Source organism: Panthera tigris, chromosome C1 (assembly GCF_018350195.1).
Source record: "Panthera tigris isolate Pti1 chromosome C1, P.tigris_Pti1_mat1.1, whole genome shotgun sequence".
In the NCBI taxonomy this organism is placed as follows: domain Eukaryota; kingdom Metazoa; phylum Chordata; class Mammalia; order Carnivora; family Felidae; genus Panthera; species Panthera tigris.
Genome location: NC_056667.1, coordinates 70,428,009 through 70,443,874, shown reverse-complemented (window position 1 = coordinate 70,443,874; position 15,866 = coordinate 70,428,009). Strand labels below are relative to the sequence as shown.

Genomic DNA, 15,866 nt, shown 5'->3' with positions numbered 1-15,866 from the left:
GTGAAAGCAAATGCTTGCAGTTCACACATGAAGCAGAAATGACAAAACCTTAAATCTTAGCAAAAATTAGGATCTATCACTTCTAATATTCTCAATCTTAAGTAAACTTTTCCTCAAGTGGACTTCAAAGGGTTGCCTTAAAGAGCAATTTAATTATGTTCTACGAAATATACATTCTACGAAATGTTAATTACATTCTACGAAATGTTTACGTATTGCCTCCACCTCTGGTTTTAGCCATTCAACTTGGTGCTCTACTTTTGAGAGGCCTTGGTGTCCAATTGGTTGTAATGCAATCGGGTAAACATATTGACTGCTCACCCTTCAGGTCAAATAAAAAATGTTACAAACATCTGTTTTGCCCAAACTATTCTTTCTCACTCTTGAAACTAAATTTGAAGTTGAAAGCCAAGAGAAAATGGCCTATTACCACAATGACTATAAAAAGGTGAGACCATTCTCTCTTTACAGGAGGGGAGGGAGGAGACAGGCATATGAAAAGGATTTCCTTAAGTGTATGATGCTTTTGACTCACTTCTTAAAGATGCTCTCATAATTAGGAGCACTTTACCAGAAGGACAGCTCTGATCTATTCCTTGGATTATGGATCCAGACCAGTCACTTAGGGACCCACACCAAACCGGCATCTTGCAACTCAGATCACTTCTGTGTTGAACTCGAATTGTTCAGGATTCAAGGTTCGTAGGAAAGGGAGGGCCTGAGGCTCTATTTCTCCTAAGACAGAGTTTTGTTTGGGGTGTCTGGACCATGTACCCACATTTTCCTGTGGTGCTTGCAAAAGGGGCAGAATTCTGGGTCTTAGCCCAAACCTGCTAACTCAGAATTCTCCCAGTTGGGCTTAGGAATCTACATTTTTTATAAAGTTTGTGGTGATGCCAGTGCACTCGCAACTTTGAGGCTTGCTGACCTGAGCCAAGGCTGTACCTTATCTGACAGGTTTGCAACCAATCAAGTTAGAAAAAAACAAAATAAAACAAAACAACTTTTTTTTCTGATCATTCCTCCATGAGTATCATTTTGTTTTATATATGTTTTTATTGCGTTCAGAAAAAAAGATTTCAGCAACTGCAAACTTTTCATCAATTTTTAAAAATTTTCGTAGCATGAGGTTTATTTTTCTAAGTTAAAATGAAATAAAATTATTTTTATCTTGTGATAGCTTTTGGTATTACAATGGTAATAACTAAGTACATGAGGGTTAGGATTTATTGATGCATTTAGAGAAGATAAGCAACTTGTTTTCAGTTATGTAGACTAAAGAACCTTTGTTGAATAGGATATAAAGTAATTCCTATTTTCTCCTCATTGTATGCTTAGCACAGTGCCTGGCCAAAAGTAAATGATCCACAAATAATAGCTAAGATTGTTTTTACTATAACCTGAGCCCTTCCTGTGGTTGGGGGACATCTGTATTAGGATGCTATTTGCTAAATCCAATTTTATTTCAAAGTCTGGAAAAATGCTGTTAGGTTGCTTTCTTTCAGATGTAACTTTCAGGAAGCTTTCTTCTTATCTCTCCTTGTCGCTGACCTGATGGCGCTGATTGTCAGCCAACAAGCTTTATTATGCAATCACCAGGTATCAAAAGCTGTACTGAGGGGCTCCAAGGATTTCGACATTACCCTAAAGCCTAGATTCCAGTGTGTCCTGACTTTCACTAAAAATGGCAAAGTACTGTTATGGAAAGAAACTGAATTTGGTGGACGGAGAAAATGCAAACAGGATAGAATGGTTTTCACGTTACCCTCTTTTGAAGCCCGAGGAGCATACGATTACAAAAATACCACATATACCTTCACGACATGATTACCTCTAAAAATAGCAGAAAACCCCTTCATTGTAAGTTGGGCCAGTGTAGTGAACAAGGTAGAGTTCTTCACTTGGTAATAGGCTTCTTATTTTATAGTTGAAGGTTTGTATTCATTCATCTAGTAATTCTGGAAAATCTCAGTCCCGATCTCTTTGAAATTGTGCCTCTTCCACATTCTCTCTTGTCATATTGTCCTGGTACATTCTATGTCTCTTGCATATATTCCGTCTCCGGTGTCTTCATTAATCCTGATTCTTTATTTGGATCTATCTATCTTTCCGTTCTCAAGTTCTCTCTTAGGCAACATTAATCTGTTACTTAATCTATCTCTTTCAAATATCTAATTATTTCTTCAGTTGTGTTAAATCTGTTCCTTAATGCACTTATTAATGCATTAAGAAGTTCTTTGGGTTGTTTTTTTTTTTTTTTTTCCTTCAAATTTACTTAGGCTTTTTTCTGGTCTCTTGTTTTTTGCTCAAGGGAAGGTACACCCTTGTCTCAAGAAGGAGCTATGCTCAGGGGCGCCTGGGTGGCTCAGTTGGTTAAGCATCTGGCTCTTGGTTTCGGCTCAGTCATGATCTCACAGTTTGTGAGTTCCAGCCCCATATCGGGCTCTATGCTGACTGGAGCCTGCTTGGGACTCTCTCTCTCTCTCTCTCTCTCTCTCTCTCTCACTCTCTCTGCCCCTCCCCTGCTCGTGTTCTCTTTCTCTCGAAATAAATAAATAAATGTTTTTTAAAAAGGAGATATGTTCACTCTTCTCTTTTGATTTCTGTAAAGATAGTAAAGATATTATTTTATATTTTGTGTTTGGTGATTCCAGTATCTAGAGCCTTTGCAGGTCACACTTCACTGTCTGTTGTTTCTGCAGCTCTCTCTCATGACACCTTGAAAGCTACCCTGTGTGCTTTTTTAATTTTTGGCTGTGAATTCGTATTCTTTGAAGCTTTATCTGTAAGAACTTTTTGAGATTGAGATTAAGTTGGGTTTTTCCACACCCTGGTCTATGCTGGCTTCATCAAAGTTTAGTCATCCTGTGAGGACTTCTGGAAGTCAGGCTGCCGGCTTTGTTTAGTTATTTTCAATAGCTTTTTGAGGTGTGATTTACATGCCAGAGAGTCTATCTCTTTAACTTAATGTTCAAACTTTTACAAGACCACTTCAGATCCTGGATACAATCTAGAATGTGAAAAACCAAAGGAAAAAGTTGATACTCTTGTTGCAGGAGGAAGGGGAGGGGACTTGAATTATTTTGATGAAAATCAATGAGACAAGCAACATGATTCAGGCATTTGTAAAACAAAGAATTGTTCATGAAAAATGTTGTTAAAGGAAGCTATAAGTAGAATTAAAGGAAGAGGGTCAGAGAATTTTATTTTGTTAATTCCTACTCATCATTCATAGCTCTATGGATGCCAGTCCCTCCTGGAAACTATCTTTGATCTCTCTTAATCTGGTTTAGGTATCCCAGACTTTGCTGTATTTGTTCAATTAGAGCAATTATTACAATGTATTCTAATTACTTGGTTACTTTTCTGAGTCTTCCTCTCAAGAGCGAGGGTCAGCCAAATCTGGCCCACTGCCTGTTTCTATAAAGTTTTATTGGAACACAGTGACACCCATTCACTGATGTATTACGTATAACTATTTCTGCTATAATGGCAGAGTTGAGCAGTTGCAACAGAGACCATATGGCCTGCAAAGCCTAAAATACCAACTTTTTGATTCTTTACTGAGAAAGTTTGTTCTAGTGTATAACCCCTATCTAGTGTATAATGCCCTTGTATCAGGGCAGAACAATGTCTGACTGGTTTGCTATTGTATCTCTAGCACTTACCATGGTGCTTATCACCTAGAAGGGGCTGAATAAATATAGATGAATGAATGGATTAAATGAAAAAGATTTCAGAGATTTCTATTTTGGGGTTATGTGGAATTTAGGATGAATTAAATCTAATCAGATAAATAAATAAAAATGAGTATGTAGGTAGGTAAAATCCCATTTTAAAGAACGTTATTATAATGTTTTGTCAAGGAGGCAGCTGGGTATAGTGAAAATAATCAGGCAGACCTGGGTTCCATGCCTGGCCCTACCTCTTACACGCCATGTAGTTTTGACCAAACTACTTAACCTCAACAGTATCAACTTCCTTTTCTAAAGGTGGCTCATGATCTGTACTTTCATAGCATACGCTCTCAGGATTCAGTGAGATACTGTGTGCATAGCCTGTGGCACATGACTAATGCTTATTAAATGCTCATTCTTCCCACCTTGTTTCCTTTTCCTCTGTGACACAGTTATTTCTTTATCTTTGCAGATGGACAAAAAGGGTCCTTTGGCGATGTGGTTTTAAAGACCGCAAATAAACTTATATCGCTCATGTTTGCAGTAGTCCTTACCCAGATAAAAGTCAGTGTTTGACTCAAAGGTAGCATCTTGTTATTGAAGACACAAAGCTGAATTTTCATTCTGCCCCAAAGGGCAGTCAGCCTTTCATTCTCCCTGTACTTTTGCAATGTGAACAGCCTTGCCATACCCACGGAGTCCATGTGAGCTTAGAATTCCCCTGTAATTTTAACAAATGACTAAAGTTCCAGAAAAAGTGGTGGTTTGGGCAGGGGGTACCTCTGGGCATTGGGTAAGTTCAGCCTGGTACACAGTAAGCAGAATAAGGCTCTTCAGTCTCAGAAGGGCTCTTTTTCCACTGTACGAGCCTGCCTGTTAGCTATGTGGCTTTGGGCAGCTCACTTACCATCTCTGACTTAGTTTCTTTTAAAATAGCGTTCTTCCTCTTAAATTGCAGGGGTTTTTGTTTGTTTGTTGTTTGTGTGTGTGTGTGTGTGTGTGTGTGTGTGTGTGTGGAGTAGATAAGATAATTCAGATTCCAATGAGTGGAATTTAAAAAATGGCATAGGAATTCAAGTTTCTGCAGTAACATGGCCATTTCTCTCCTTCTGTTGGGATCAGAATGGTTCCCTTCTTTCTCTAAAGAGTGGGCTAACCATCAAGGGGGTATAGGGACTCTGCTTGTAGTGGGAAAGAGCGTGTCATTTGGAAGCAAATGGACTGGGCTCTCCTTTCCTACCTCTGTCACTAGTAACAGCGTGACCTTGGCAGGACACCTAACCCTCATACTTCCCGCGGTCAAACTTGGATCAAAATATCCACTTCACAGGGTTCTTACAAAGGACTAGAGGGAATAATATACGCAAAGTTCCTGACATATATGAAACCCTCACTAAATGGTTGTTTTTATTTTCAAGACTTACACATTTGGAAAGAGATTCTCTTTCAATGTGTGCATTTCAGTAAAATTTTCTTCCAACTGCATTCTTGGAGGTCTCCATCACTTCTTTGTTGTGGAATTTCCTGCCCCCAATCCGAGAGGCTCCTGAGGGGTTTCCCTGGTTCAGTTCCCAGCCCTAAGGCTATTGGTGCTGTGGAGAGGTCGGCGAGAAAATTAGCATTGCCTGTGACATTTAGTGATGAGTTTCTCTTCCTTTGTAATAGGCAGAAGTATGAAAATAACTAAGCACCTGTAAATGGATTCTTCATTAGGTAACAGGTCACCTTCTTTCTACCATAATTATGCATATGACTTGTTTGACTGTTTCTGAAGCATCTGCTTGACAAATCCTTTTAGAGTCATACCCCCTTGCTAGCAAAAATAAGCCATTCTGCAGCTTAAAGCAACATGACATTTTCTGCTAGATATCAATATTTTTCCATCTGACATTGAGTAGATCCGAGGCAGCCAAAAAAATACCAGCTGCTTCTAAGGTTATGATTCACCGTTATTGTTCTTATCCTTATGTATTGTTAAGATCCACCAAAGAGATATTAAAATGGTTCGGATGAGTGTTTCTTTTTCTCACATTAGTTCAGCATCTTTCTCTGAAATCTTTTTGTTCATGAATGCCCAAGAAAACGTCAGGCAAAGGAAAAACCTGGGCACAGAATTGGAAGAACTTCTCCAGCACATTCCAAAGACAGAGAGAGAGGCTTGTCTCCCTGCACAGTTCTTACATCCGGACACGCTGCAACAGAGTTGATTTTTATGCCTGTATGACAGGACCTAAATAGCTGTACCACTTCTACATTTCTCTCTGGTATGGAGGGAAGACACGAGGCTTACAGAAGCTCTTCAAAGACTTAAGAGAAAATGCTAGTCATTTTAAAATTTAAATTTACATGGGGTACTTGGGTGGCCCAGTCGGTCAGGTGTTCGACTGTTGATTTCAGCTCAGGTCATGATCTCACGGTTCGCGTGGGGCTCGGTGCTGACAGTGCGGAACCTGCTTGGGGTTCTCTCTCCCTTTCTCTCTCTGTCGCTCTCCTACTCGCTTTCACAAAATAAATAATAAAAATAAACTTAAAAAAATAAAATTTGAACTTACAAAAAAATTTTAAAAAAAAATCTTCCTTAATATTTTCCACCTCAAACCTATCCACTGGACCTTCTAGAAGTTAACAGATTCCTGGCTAAGAACGTCTCGTCCTGTAGCGATAACCACTAGCACTTTCACCATGGCCTGCAAATAAGAGAACACTCACTAGCTCATTACAGAAGTGAAAAATAAGATTAATTTAAAATCTCTGAGAGTTCTCTCCAGTCTTACTTGCAGATAAGTAATGATTTCCATCCCCTTATCTTTCAAGACATGTCTAAGAAAAAGGGAGTTTTCTTTTATAGAGCCTGGTAAAGATGTATTCCTTCTGATGTTCTGTCCAGAGTTTTACTCTGGGAAATTGAGTTTCCTTTTGCGACTTTGTTTCCTGAAGCCACACAAGCCCAAAGAAGGACAACCGAAGTATGAAGGCAGAAGGACGCCTTATACTAGCAGCAGTCTTTCTGGATTGGTGTGTAACCTGGGGATTTCTCTCCAACAGTGATTGGAAGGACCCTTTGATGCAAAATTCGACATCTAGTTATTATTTATCAATGATAATGACGGCTAACATTTATTAAACACTTACTATTTGTCAGGCACTTTTCTGAGTGCTTTTTCTTTTTCCTCATGTTATCTTCACAGCAATCCTGAGAGTGGGCACTACTCTTATACCCATTTTATAGATGGAGGCATTGACCTCCAAGTACAGAGCTAATAGGTGGCAGAACAAAGACTCACTCACACCTGTGCTGCCTCATTCCAGAGCCCAGAGCCTACCCTCTCAGCCACCTGCCAACCCTCCAGATGAGAGCGACCTTTCATGGTATCTCATTGTGCAGCTATCATGCACATGGATCTCTGCACCATACTGTGCTTTATACAGGACAGAGTTCTGGCACCTACTTCCGATTTCTTGGACTACAGAACTGGGGGGAGTCCTACTGGGGGGACAGCCTCATTTCTGGTCTGGACCGTTATCTGTTCTGTCGGGTCCTACCAAGAGACTTCCGGGCGTCCCACACCGTTCTTGTTCCCTTCTGCTCCATCCTCATGGTGACGTCCTTTTTCTTCTGACTTACTACCCAGCAAGTGTAACGACTCAAGCTCTGCTCCGGTCAGGAGCTTGCTGAGGAGTGCTGACCTCTCCTGCGCGCCTCGTGCAGAAACTCCGGGAGGGCTGCGCTGTGCGGAGTGCTCTGTCTTGTTAAGCAGGGTGAGCACTTTGTGCCGCATGGCTGACTCTCTCTACACTCAGTTTGGTCCTTCCTGGGTCTTTGTTCTCCAGTCGGCTGTGCCTGTGATCTCCAGGCCGTGGTGATCAGACGGCAGATGGCGCCTTCCCCGCTTTCCCCAGAAGAGGAACTTCCTGATTGGGGATTGAGTTGAAGTGACAATTCCTGTATTGAAATCTTTTGGGTGTTTTCATGAACTATTCCGTGTCACCACGCAAGAGGTGGAGGTGGGGGTGCACCATTCATTCGTTCGCAACGCGTTTATTAAGCACCTATTTGTGTTCTAGGCACTGTGCTGAGCACTGGGGTTGCCGTGACAACTGAGAATTGTTCCTGCATAATTTCCCATTTTTGGACAAATCAAACACATGATGAGGCAATTGCAATATAATATGATAAAGACTGTGATAAGGCGATAACAGTATTTCCAGGGCATACAGAAGGGGCACCAGACCTTGAAGGGCTGGCTGATTCCCCGCGGGAGAAGTGGCATCTGAGACCTGAAGGTTGACCAGAAGAAGTTAGGCAGGTGACAGAAGGGGTCGGTAGTTGGGCAGAAGGAAGAGAAAGGGTGTTCAGGAAAGAAGGAATAGCATATTCAAAGCCTACAGGCAGAGAAAGGCTGCTGAGCCTGGGCAAGTACAATCAGCTCGGGATAGCTGAAGCAGAGTTTGAAACAGGCTGTGGCAAGATGAGAGCAAAGTTAGGGATCTGAAGGGTGGCTGTCACTGAATCTTTCTTTAAAAAAAAAAAAAATGCTTATTTGTTTTTGAGAGAGAGAGAGCCAGCAGGGGAAGGGAAGAGAGGATTCGAATTGGCTCTGTACTGACAGCAGTGAGCCCTATGTAGGGCTTGAACTCACAAACCGTGAGATCATGACCTGATTCACACTCAGGTGCTCAACCGTCAGAGCCACCCAGGTGCCCCTGAATCTATGTGCCATGCAGGAACCACTTGCTTTCACAGACCGAGCTACCATAGCTTAGGTGTTTAATGGCAGTGGATAGGACTGAGAAGTAATATTCATGTGTATCCCGGGGCTGATGGACAATCTCGGAGACCTTTGGTTCTGGATCCTCGTTCATGCCATCCAGGGGCCCCCAGCCAGCCAAGTGCCTTCCTCCCCCAGGTGGAATTCCTTGTGGCTCAAAAGACACATCACAGTCTTCCTCTGACTGCTGCCAACAGTGCTCTCTACTCTAAAAACCGGTGCCTTTACTCAAAGTCCCATCTACTGTCTCTGCTGGGGCTGTGCCCACAGCCAGGCCTGACGTGGCCACTTTTGCTGGGGTTGACCTCACTGTAGCTAGGTACTAGGAACCGAGTCAGCCCTTTCACCAGCAACTCCTACAAGTAGGGGTGGTTATCTCCATTTGTACAGCTGGGGAAACTAAGGACTTAGAGCCAACAAATTATTTGTTGCAAGCCACAAAGCTGTAGATGGCAAGATAGAGTTTGAACGTGGTCTGATTCCAAAGCCCCTGCAACCACAAGCAGTGACTCTTTTCCCATCAGTGTTATAGCTCTTATTAAGATCCTCTAAGTCTGCTCTTTGGGTTTTCTCATTGATCCTTTCCTAGAAGATGAGTCCCTCCAAAATTGGGTCAGAGGCTTTTAAGGGGCCTTTCCAAGAGTTGTCCCTTAAATCAGCAGCATGCCTTACCAGGAATGCTGTGTCCCCAAGACTGAAGACAACCTCCCATATCTCCCACTTTGCTTAAGAACATAACAATAATTTCTGATGTTGGCTAGTATTTTACCACTCCTCCCAGAGGATCTGGTGATGCTTTATGTAAACAAATTTTTAGGTAGCCTATGTGCAATTAGCAGGTGAGGTTCCTTCTTTGTGACCCTCCCCAGACTCTCACTGCATGTTGTTTTTCATTTACTTTTCTTTTTGTCACTTTCTGGCATTATCATCTTAATGTTCAGTTTTGATGCTTGCCTCTTCTTTCAAACACCAGTAAAGCCCAGGGACAAATCTTATGAATCCTAGCAGTGGAGATGGATGTATTTGCTCGTGAGAGCGCCAGCTCCAAATAAGGGCACTAATGAGTCAATCACCAGGCTTTTATTAAGTGTCTGTTTGCTAAAAGCATAGCTTTTCCTGCAGCCAGATGGCCTGGCTCTGCACTCCTGAAGGGAATCTGGACCCTGTCACTAATTACTCTTCTTCCCGGCAGCAAGAAGGGGAAGCAATTTTCAAATTTTTTTTAGTGATCATAGGGCATTTTCTCCAGAATATCACTCTGTTTAAAAAAAAACAGGATATAATTATTTTCAGTTAACATAGTCACACATTTTTGTAGAAGAATGGCAGTCTGCATAGTGGTTAGGAGAATAAACTTTGGAGCCCACGGATCTGAGTATGAATTGTTGGCTCTATCCTTTACTCGCTGTGTGAAGTAGAGCTAGTCACTTACACTCTGAACCTCAGGTTCTCCCTCTGTGAAATGGGAACAATATTAGTTCAGAGCTGTTCCAAGGATTGAGTGAGCAGTTATTAAATAAAACAGAGTAAATAGTTTGGTCCAGGAGATACTGTTACTATTATTATTATTACTTAATATTATCAAGAAAGCCATCTACCTGTCTGTCTTCAGGCGAGTTTGATATATTTTCATGTTTCTTGCAATTCTCTTTTCTCCATAAAAGTTCCCGTTTTTCTTCAAAGGTAGGATAGGGTCTTGCTTTCATGAATACTCTTAACTCTCACCTTTTATAATTATACGATTAAATCAAGGCTTGAAGAACTTGCAGGTGACTTTTTGTTTTCATGTATCTTTCTTCAATACGATGACAGTGTTTCTTCATTGCAGAATGAGGAGGTGGAGTTTGTCCGAACCGGCTATGGGAAGGATATGGTAAAAGTTCTCCATATTCAGCGAGATGGGAAATATCACAGCATTAAAGAGGTGGCAACTTCGGTGCAACTTACTCTGAGCTCCAAAAAAGATTATCTGCATGGAGATAATTCAGACATCATCCCCACAGACACCATCAAGAACACAGTTCACGTCTTGGCAAAATTTAAAGGGGTATGTATCATTCTTAGATGCTGCCTGTCTTTAAAAAAATTTTTTTTAAATGTTTATTTATTTTTGAGAGAGAGAGACAGAGTGCGCATAGGGGCGGAACAGAGAGAGAGGCACGGAATCTGAAGCAGTCTCCAGACTCTGAGCTGTCGGCACAGAGACCAATGTGGGGCTCGAACTCACCAAACAAGATTATGACCTGAGCCGAAGCCAGACACTTAACCGACTGAGCCACCCAGGCACCCCTATGTTGTTACCTATCTTGATGCAGAATTCACTAAACTATAACATGAGTATATCACTTGCTTACTGCAAGTTCCCTTTACTTTCTTTCTCTTCTTCTTTTTTTTTTTTTTTTTAATTTTTAACGTTTATTTATTTTTGAGACAGAGAGAGACAGAGCATGAACGGGGGAGGGTCAGAGAGAGGGAGACACAGAATCCGAAACAGGCTCCAGGCTCTGAGCTGTCAGCACAGAGCCCGACGCGGTGCTCGAACTCACTGACCATGAGATCATGACCTGAGCCGAAGTTGGCCGCCCAAACGACTGAGCCACCCAGGCGCCCCAAGTTCCCTTTACTTTCTAACCCTATTTTTACATTTAGGCCACTAATTCTTTTTCTTTTGGATTCTAAAATTCTCAGCCTTACAGAAAAGCTTTTTTCTTTTTTTCCCCTCTTAATCTCATTTCTTTGCTTTTTTTGGTTCTCAACTTACTACATCTTTTAGGAAGAGAATCCTATCTGACAAATTTACATGTTCTCTCTTAATTAGGATCATTGGCAAATCAAAGCCCTGGGAGGATTTCAGAATAGAATTTTTACACATTTTTTGTCATGCATTTCTTTGATTCCTGTTACCTATTTTTTTTTTTCTTTTAGAATGGTGTACATTTATAGAAGAAGTACCATTTCTCTTCCTGATGTTACTATAGAAGAAAATCTTGAGTAGAAGATATATTTTGAAATCTATTGGTCCAATTTTTAATGGCTTCCTAATGTTCTCAACTGCATGACCACTTAGTATCCATATATGTTGGTAGCTGTATTCTTCAAGAGAGTCTTGGAGCTGATAGTATCTGATATTTTAGCACTTCAACTTCTAGTTTAAGTGTGAGGGAAGCTGTGTCGGACCTCCAGCAGATTTCTGGGAAACTCAAGATGATTTTTCTTTTTGCAAAGAAGTCTAAAAAGACAAGAAATGTAGACTAGAAAGTTTCTTTTCTCATGCTTTTGCATGAAATCCACACTCAGAATGCATGAAATGAACCAACTAATTGAAATATAATTTCTGCAAGGCCTAGCTCCACCCCGAACCTTTTTCTTGCTATTCAGAGTGGCCCAGTATGCACAAACATGGCTATAGAAAAAGGCATTGCTCTCTTAAAAAAATAAATTGAAAATAGGCTACGGTACTGCACTACAAAAGAGGGCCAGGTAACACAGATTCCCATATTTCCTTTGCTATGTGAGAGATGCAGAGAAGTGAAGGAATGGACCTGGATCTTAAAGACAATTCAAATTCATTCATTGTAGATAGAGTGACCATATAATTTCTTATCTAAAACAAGGTGGCACTTTTTTTTCTTTTGTTTTTTTAAATTGAGATATAATTGGCATACAACTTTATATTTCAGGTGCACAACATGATGGTTTGATATTTGTGTATATGGTGAAATAAATTTTTATTTCTTGTCATCAGAAATTTTAAGAGTTGTCTCTTAGCTACTTTCAAATACATAATATAGTATTATTAACTGTATTTCCTGTCTTGTATATTACATCCCCATGATTACTAATTTTATAACTGGAAGTTTGTTTTGACTCCCTTCACCCACTTTGCCTATCTCTTCTCTCCTGGCAACCACCAATCGGTTCTCTGTATCTATGAACTTGATTTTGTTTGTTTGTTTTTGTTTTGTTTAGATTCCACATATAAGTGAGAACATATGGTGTTCGTCTTTTCCTGACTTATTTCTCTTAGCATAATCCCATCAAAGTTCATCTATGATCTGTGTTACCACAAATGTCAAGATTCACTCCTTTTTAGATGAATATACATTATATATATATATATACACACACACACACGCACACACTATATATATATATATATATACACACACACACACACCATATAAATAAATATATACACCATTATGTATATTACCAATATATATTACATTTTCTTTATGCATTTATCCACTGACAGGATACTTAAGTTGTTTCCATATTTTGGTTATTGCAAATAATGCTGCAATGAACATGGGGGTGCATATATCTTTTTGAGTTAGTATTTTTTTTTTCCAAACTAGGACACTTCTGAGAGTGAAATAAGATGCTAAATAATTATTCTGGGACAACAGGCATAAAACAGAACTATCCTGGGGAAACCTGTACAAATAGTCCACCTTACGCAAGCCATAAATCATCTGTAGACTCTGCTAAGACCATAACACATTGTCTAGAGATTATTATGAAGAATTTGTGTGGAAGTAGGGAGCTGCTTCATGGGGGTGGGAGTGAGGGATAGTCAATCGAAGGTCTGTTTGCAAAGCAAGGAAGCAGAAGTGGCCCTGTGTTAATGTTTTCCCCTGGGAAACTGGGAGGCCCATTTGGCAACCTCATAGAGACACCAGAATGTTTTGGAGTCCACCATAGTATTGTCGTTGGCGTGGGTGATGACTGAGCTCACCGAAAGGAGAATCTAAATGTTAAGTTTTCTTGTGCTCATCCATTGATTGACACATTTCTTCCTGAAAAACAGGTTTCTTTTAAAAACAGGGTAGTCTCACCCCAGTAATGCTGCTGTATTAACTACATTTAGGAGACCATATGAAAATTTGGGATAAGGACCAATTCATGTCTCATGGTTCTTTCAAAATGTATATTTACCTGATTCTGAAAAGGATTTGAACAGGAAAGAGAACTCCGTGGATATTTACAAACTATTTTTAAATGGGGCAGGTATTTCTGATCACTAGCATTTTGTTTCACTTTACAGATCAAAAGCATAGAAACTTTTGCAATGAGCATCTGTGAGCATTTCCTTTCCTCTTTTGACCATGTCATCCGAGCTCAAGTCTACGTGGAAGAAGTCCCCTGGAAGCGTCTTGAAAAGGTTTGCTCAGTTATTTGTGCTCTCGGTTTAATTAAAGAAATTGGCTTTATGACATATGCTGAAATTTTACTGGAAACGATTTTTTGTTCCTAATTTTCAGAATGGAGTTAAGCATGTCCATGCATTTATTCACACTCCCACTGGAACGCACTTCTGTGAGGTGGAACAGATGAGGAGTGGTAAGAAAATATTTTTCATGCTTTGATTCTACAATAGCAATTTCAATATTTTTTTCTTCCAAACAATTCCGTTTATTAATATCGAGGAAAACTGTTGAGGATTTTGAAGGCATTTAAATCTGAGATGGGAATGAGCACTGTGACTCTGGAGTATATTTATTTATTTATTTATTTATTCATTCATTCTGGGATTGTGATGCCTCCTGTTTTGGTTTTCTTTTTCTTTTTCTTTTTTTATATTTTATTTATTTATTTATTTATTTATTTAATATATGAAATTTACTGTCAAATTGGTTTCCATACAACACCCAGTGCTCATCCCAAAAGGTGCCCTCCTCAATACCCATCACCCACCCTCCCCTCCCTCCCACCCCCCATCAACCCTCAGTTTGTTCTCAGTTTTTAACAGTCTCTTATGCTTTGGCTCTCTCCCACTCTAACCTCTTTTTTTTTTTTTCTTCCCCTCCCCCATGGGTTTCTGTTACGTTTCTCAGGATCCACATAAGAGTGAAACCATATGGTATCTGTCTTTCTCTGTATGGCTTATTGCACTTAGCATCACACTCTCCAGTTCCATCCACGTTGCTACAAAAGGCCATATTTCATTTTTTCTCATTGCCACGTAGTATTCCATTGTGTGTATAAACCACAATTTCTTTATCCATTCATCAGTTGATGGACCTTTAGGCTCTTTCCATAATATGGCTATTGTTGAGAGTGCTGCTATAAACATTGGGGTACAAGTGCCCCTATGCATCAGTACTCCTGTATCCCTTGGATAAATTCCTAGCAGTGCTATTGCTGGGTCATAGGGTAGGTCTATTTTTAATTTTCTGAGGAACCTCCACACTGCTTTCCAGAGCGGCTGCACCAATTTGCATCCCCACCAACAGTGCAAGAGTGTTCCCGTTTCTCCACATCCTCGCCAGCATCTATAGTCTCCTGATTTGTTCATTTTGGCCACTCTGACTGGTGTGAGGTGATATCTGAGTGTGGTTTTGATTTGTATTTCCCTGATGAGGAGCGACGTTGAGCATCTTTTCATGTGCCTGTTGGCCATCCGGATGTTTTCTTTAGAGAAGTGTCTATTCATGTTTTCTGCCCATTTCTTCACTGGGTTGTTTTTCGGGTGTGGAGTTTGGTGAGCTCTTTATAGATTTTGGATACTAGCCCTTTGTCTGATATGTCATTTGCAAATATCTTTTCCCATTCCGTTGGTTGCCTTTTAGTTTTGTTGGTTGTTTCCTTTGCTTTGCAGAAGCTTTTTATCTTCATAAGGTCCCAGTAGTTCATTTTTGCTTTTAATTCCCTTGCCTTTGGGGATGTGTTGAGTAAGAGATTGCTACGGCTGAGGTCAGAGAGGTCTTTTCCTACTTTCTCCTCTAAGGTTTTGATGGTTTCCTGTCTCACATTCAGGTCCTTTATCCATTTTGAGTTTATTTTTGTGAATGGTGTGAGAAAGTGGTCTAGTTTCAACCTTCTGCATGTTGCTGTCCAGTTCTCCCAGCACCATTTGTTAAAGAGACTGTCTTTTTTCCATTGGATGTTCTTTCTTGCTTTGTCAAAGATGAGTTGGCCATACGTTTGTGGGTCTAGTTCTGGGGTTTCTATCCTATTCCATTGGTCTATGTGTCTGTTTTTGTGCCAATACCATGCTGTCTTGATGATGACAGCTTTGTAGTAGAGGCTAAAGTCTGGGATTGTGATGCCTCCTGCTTTGGTCTTCTTCAAAATTACTTTGGCTATTCGAGGGCTTTTGTGGTTCCATATGAATTTTAGGATTGCTTATTCTAGTTTTGAGAAGAATGCTGGTGCAATTTTGATTGGGATTGCATTGAATGTGTAGATAGCTTTGGGTAGTATTGACATTTTGACAATATTTATTCTTCCAATCCATGAGCAGGGAATGTCTTTCCATTTCTTTAAATCTTCTTCAATTACCTTCATAAGCTTTCTATAGTTTTCAGCATACACATCTTTTACATCTTTGGTTAGATTTATTCCTAGGTATTTTATGCTTCTTGGTGCAATTGTGAATGGGATCAGTTTCTTTATTTGTCTTTCTGTTGCTTCATTG

At 40.2% G+C, this 15,866-nt stretch overlaps 1 protein-coding gene across 1 annotated transcript in view; it reads left to right on the top strand.

Moving 5' to 3' along the window:
- Positions 1-340: 340 nt before the first annotated feature.
- The window catches only part of LOC102971100 (uricase), a 36,554-nt gene continuing 21,028 nt past the window's right edge, over positions 341-15,866 (top strand). The window contains exons 1-4 of the mRNA XM_007079184.3: positions 341-448; positions 10,275-10,493; positions 13,494-13,610; positions 13,711-13,789. Coding sequence (XP_007079246.2) covers positions 341-448; positions 10,275-10,493; positions 13,494-13,610; positions 13,711-13,789 — 523 coding nt within the window. The remainder of the gene's footprint in view (positions 449-10,274; positions 10,494-13,493; positions 13,611-13,710; positions 13,790-15,866) is intronic.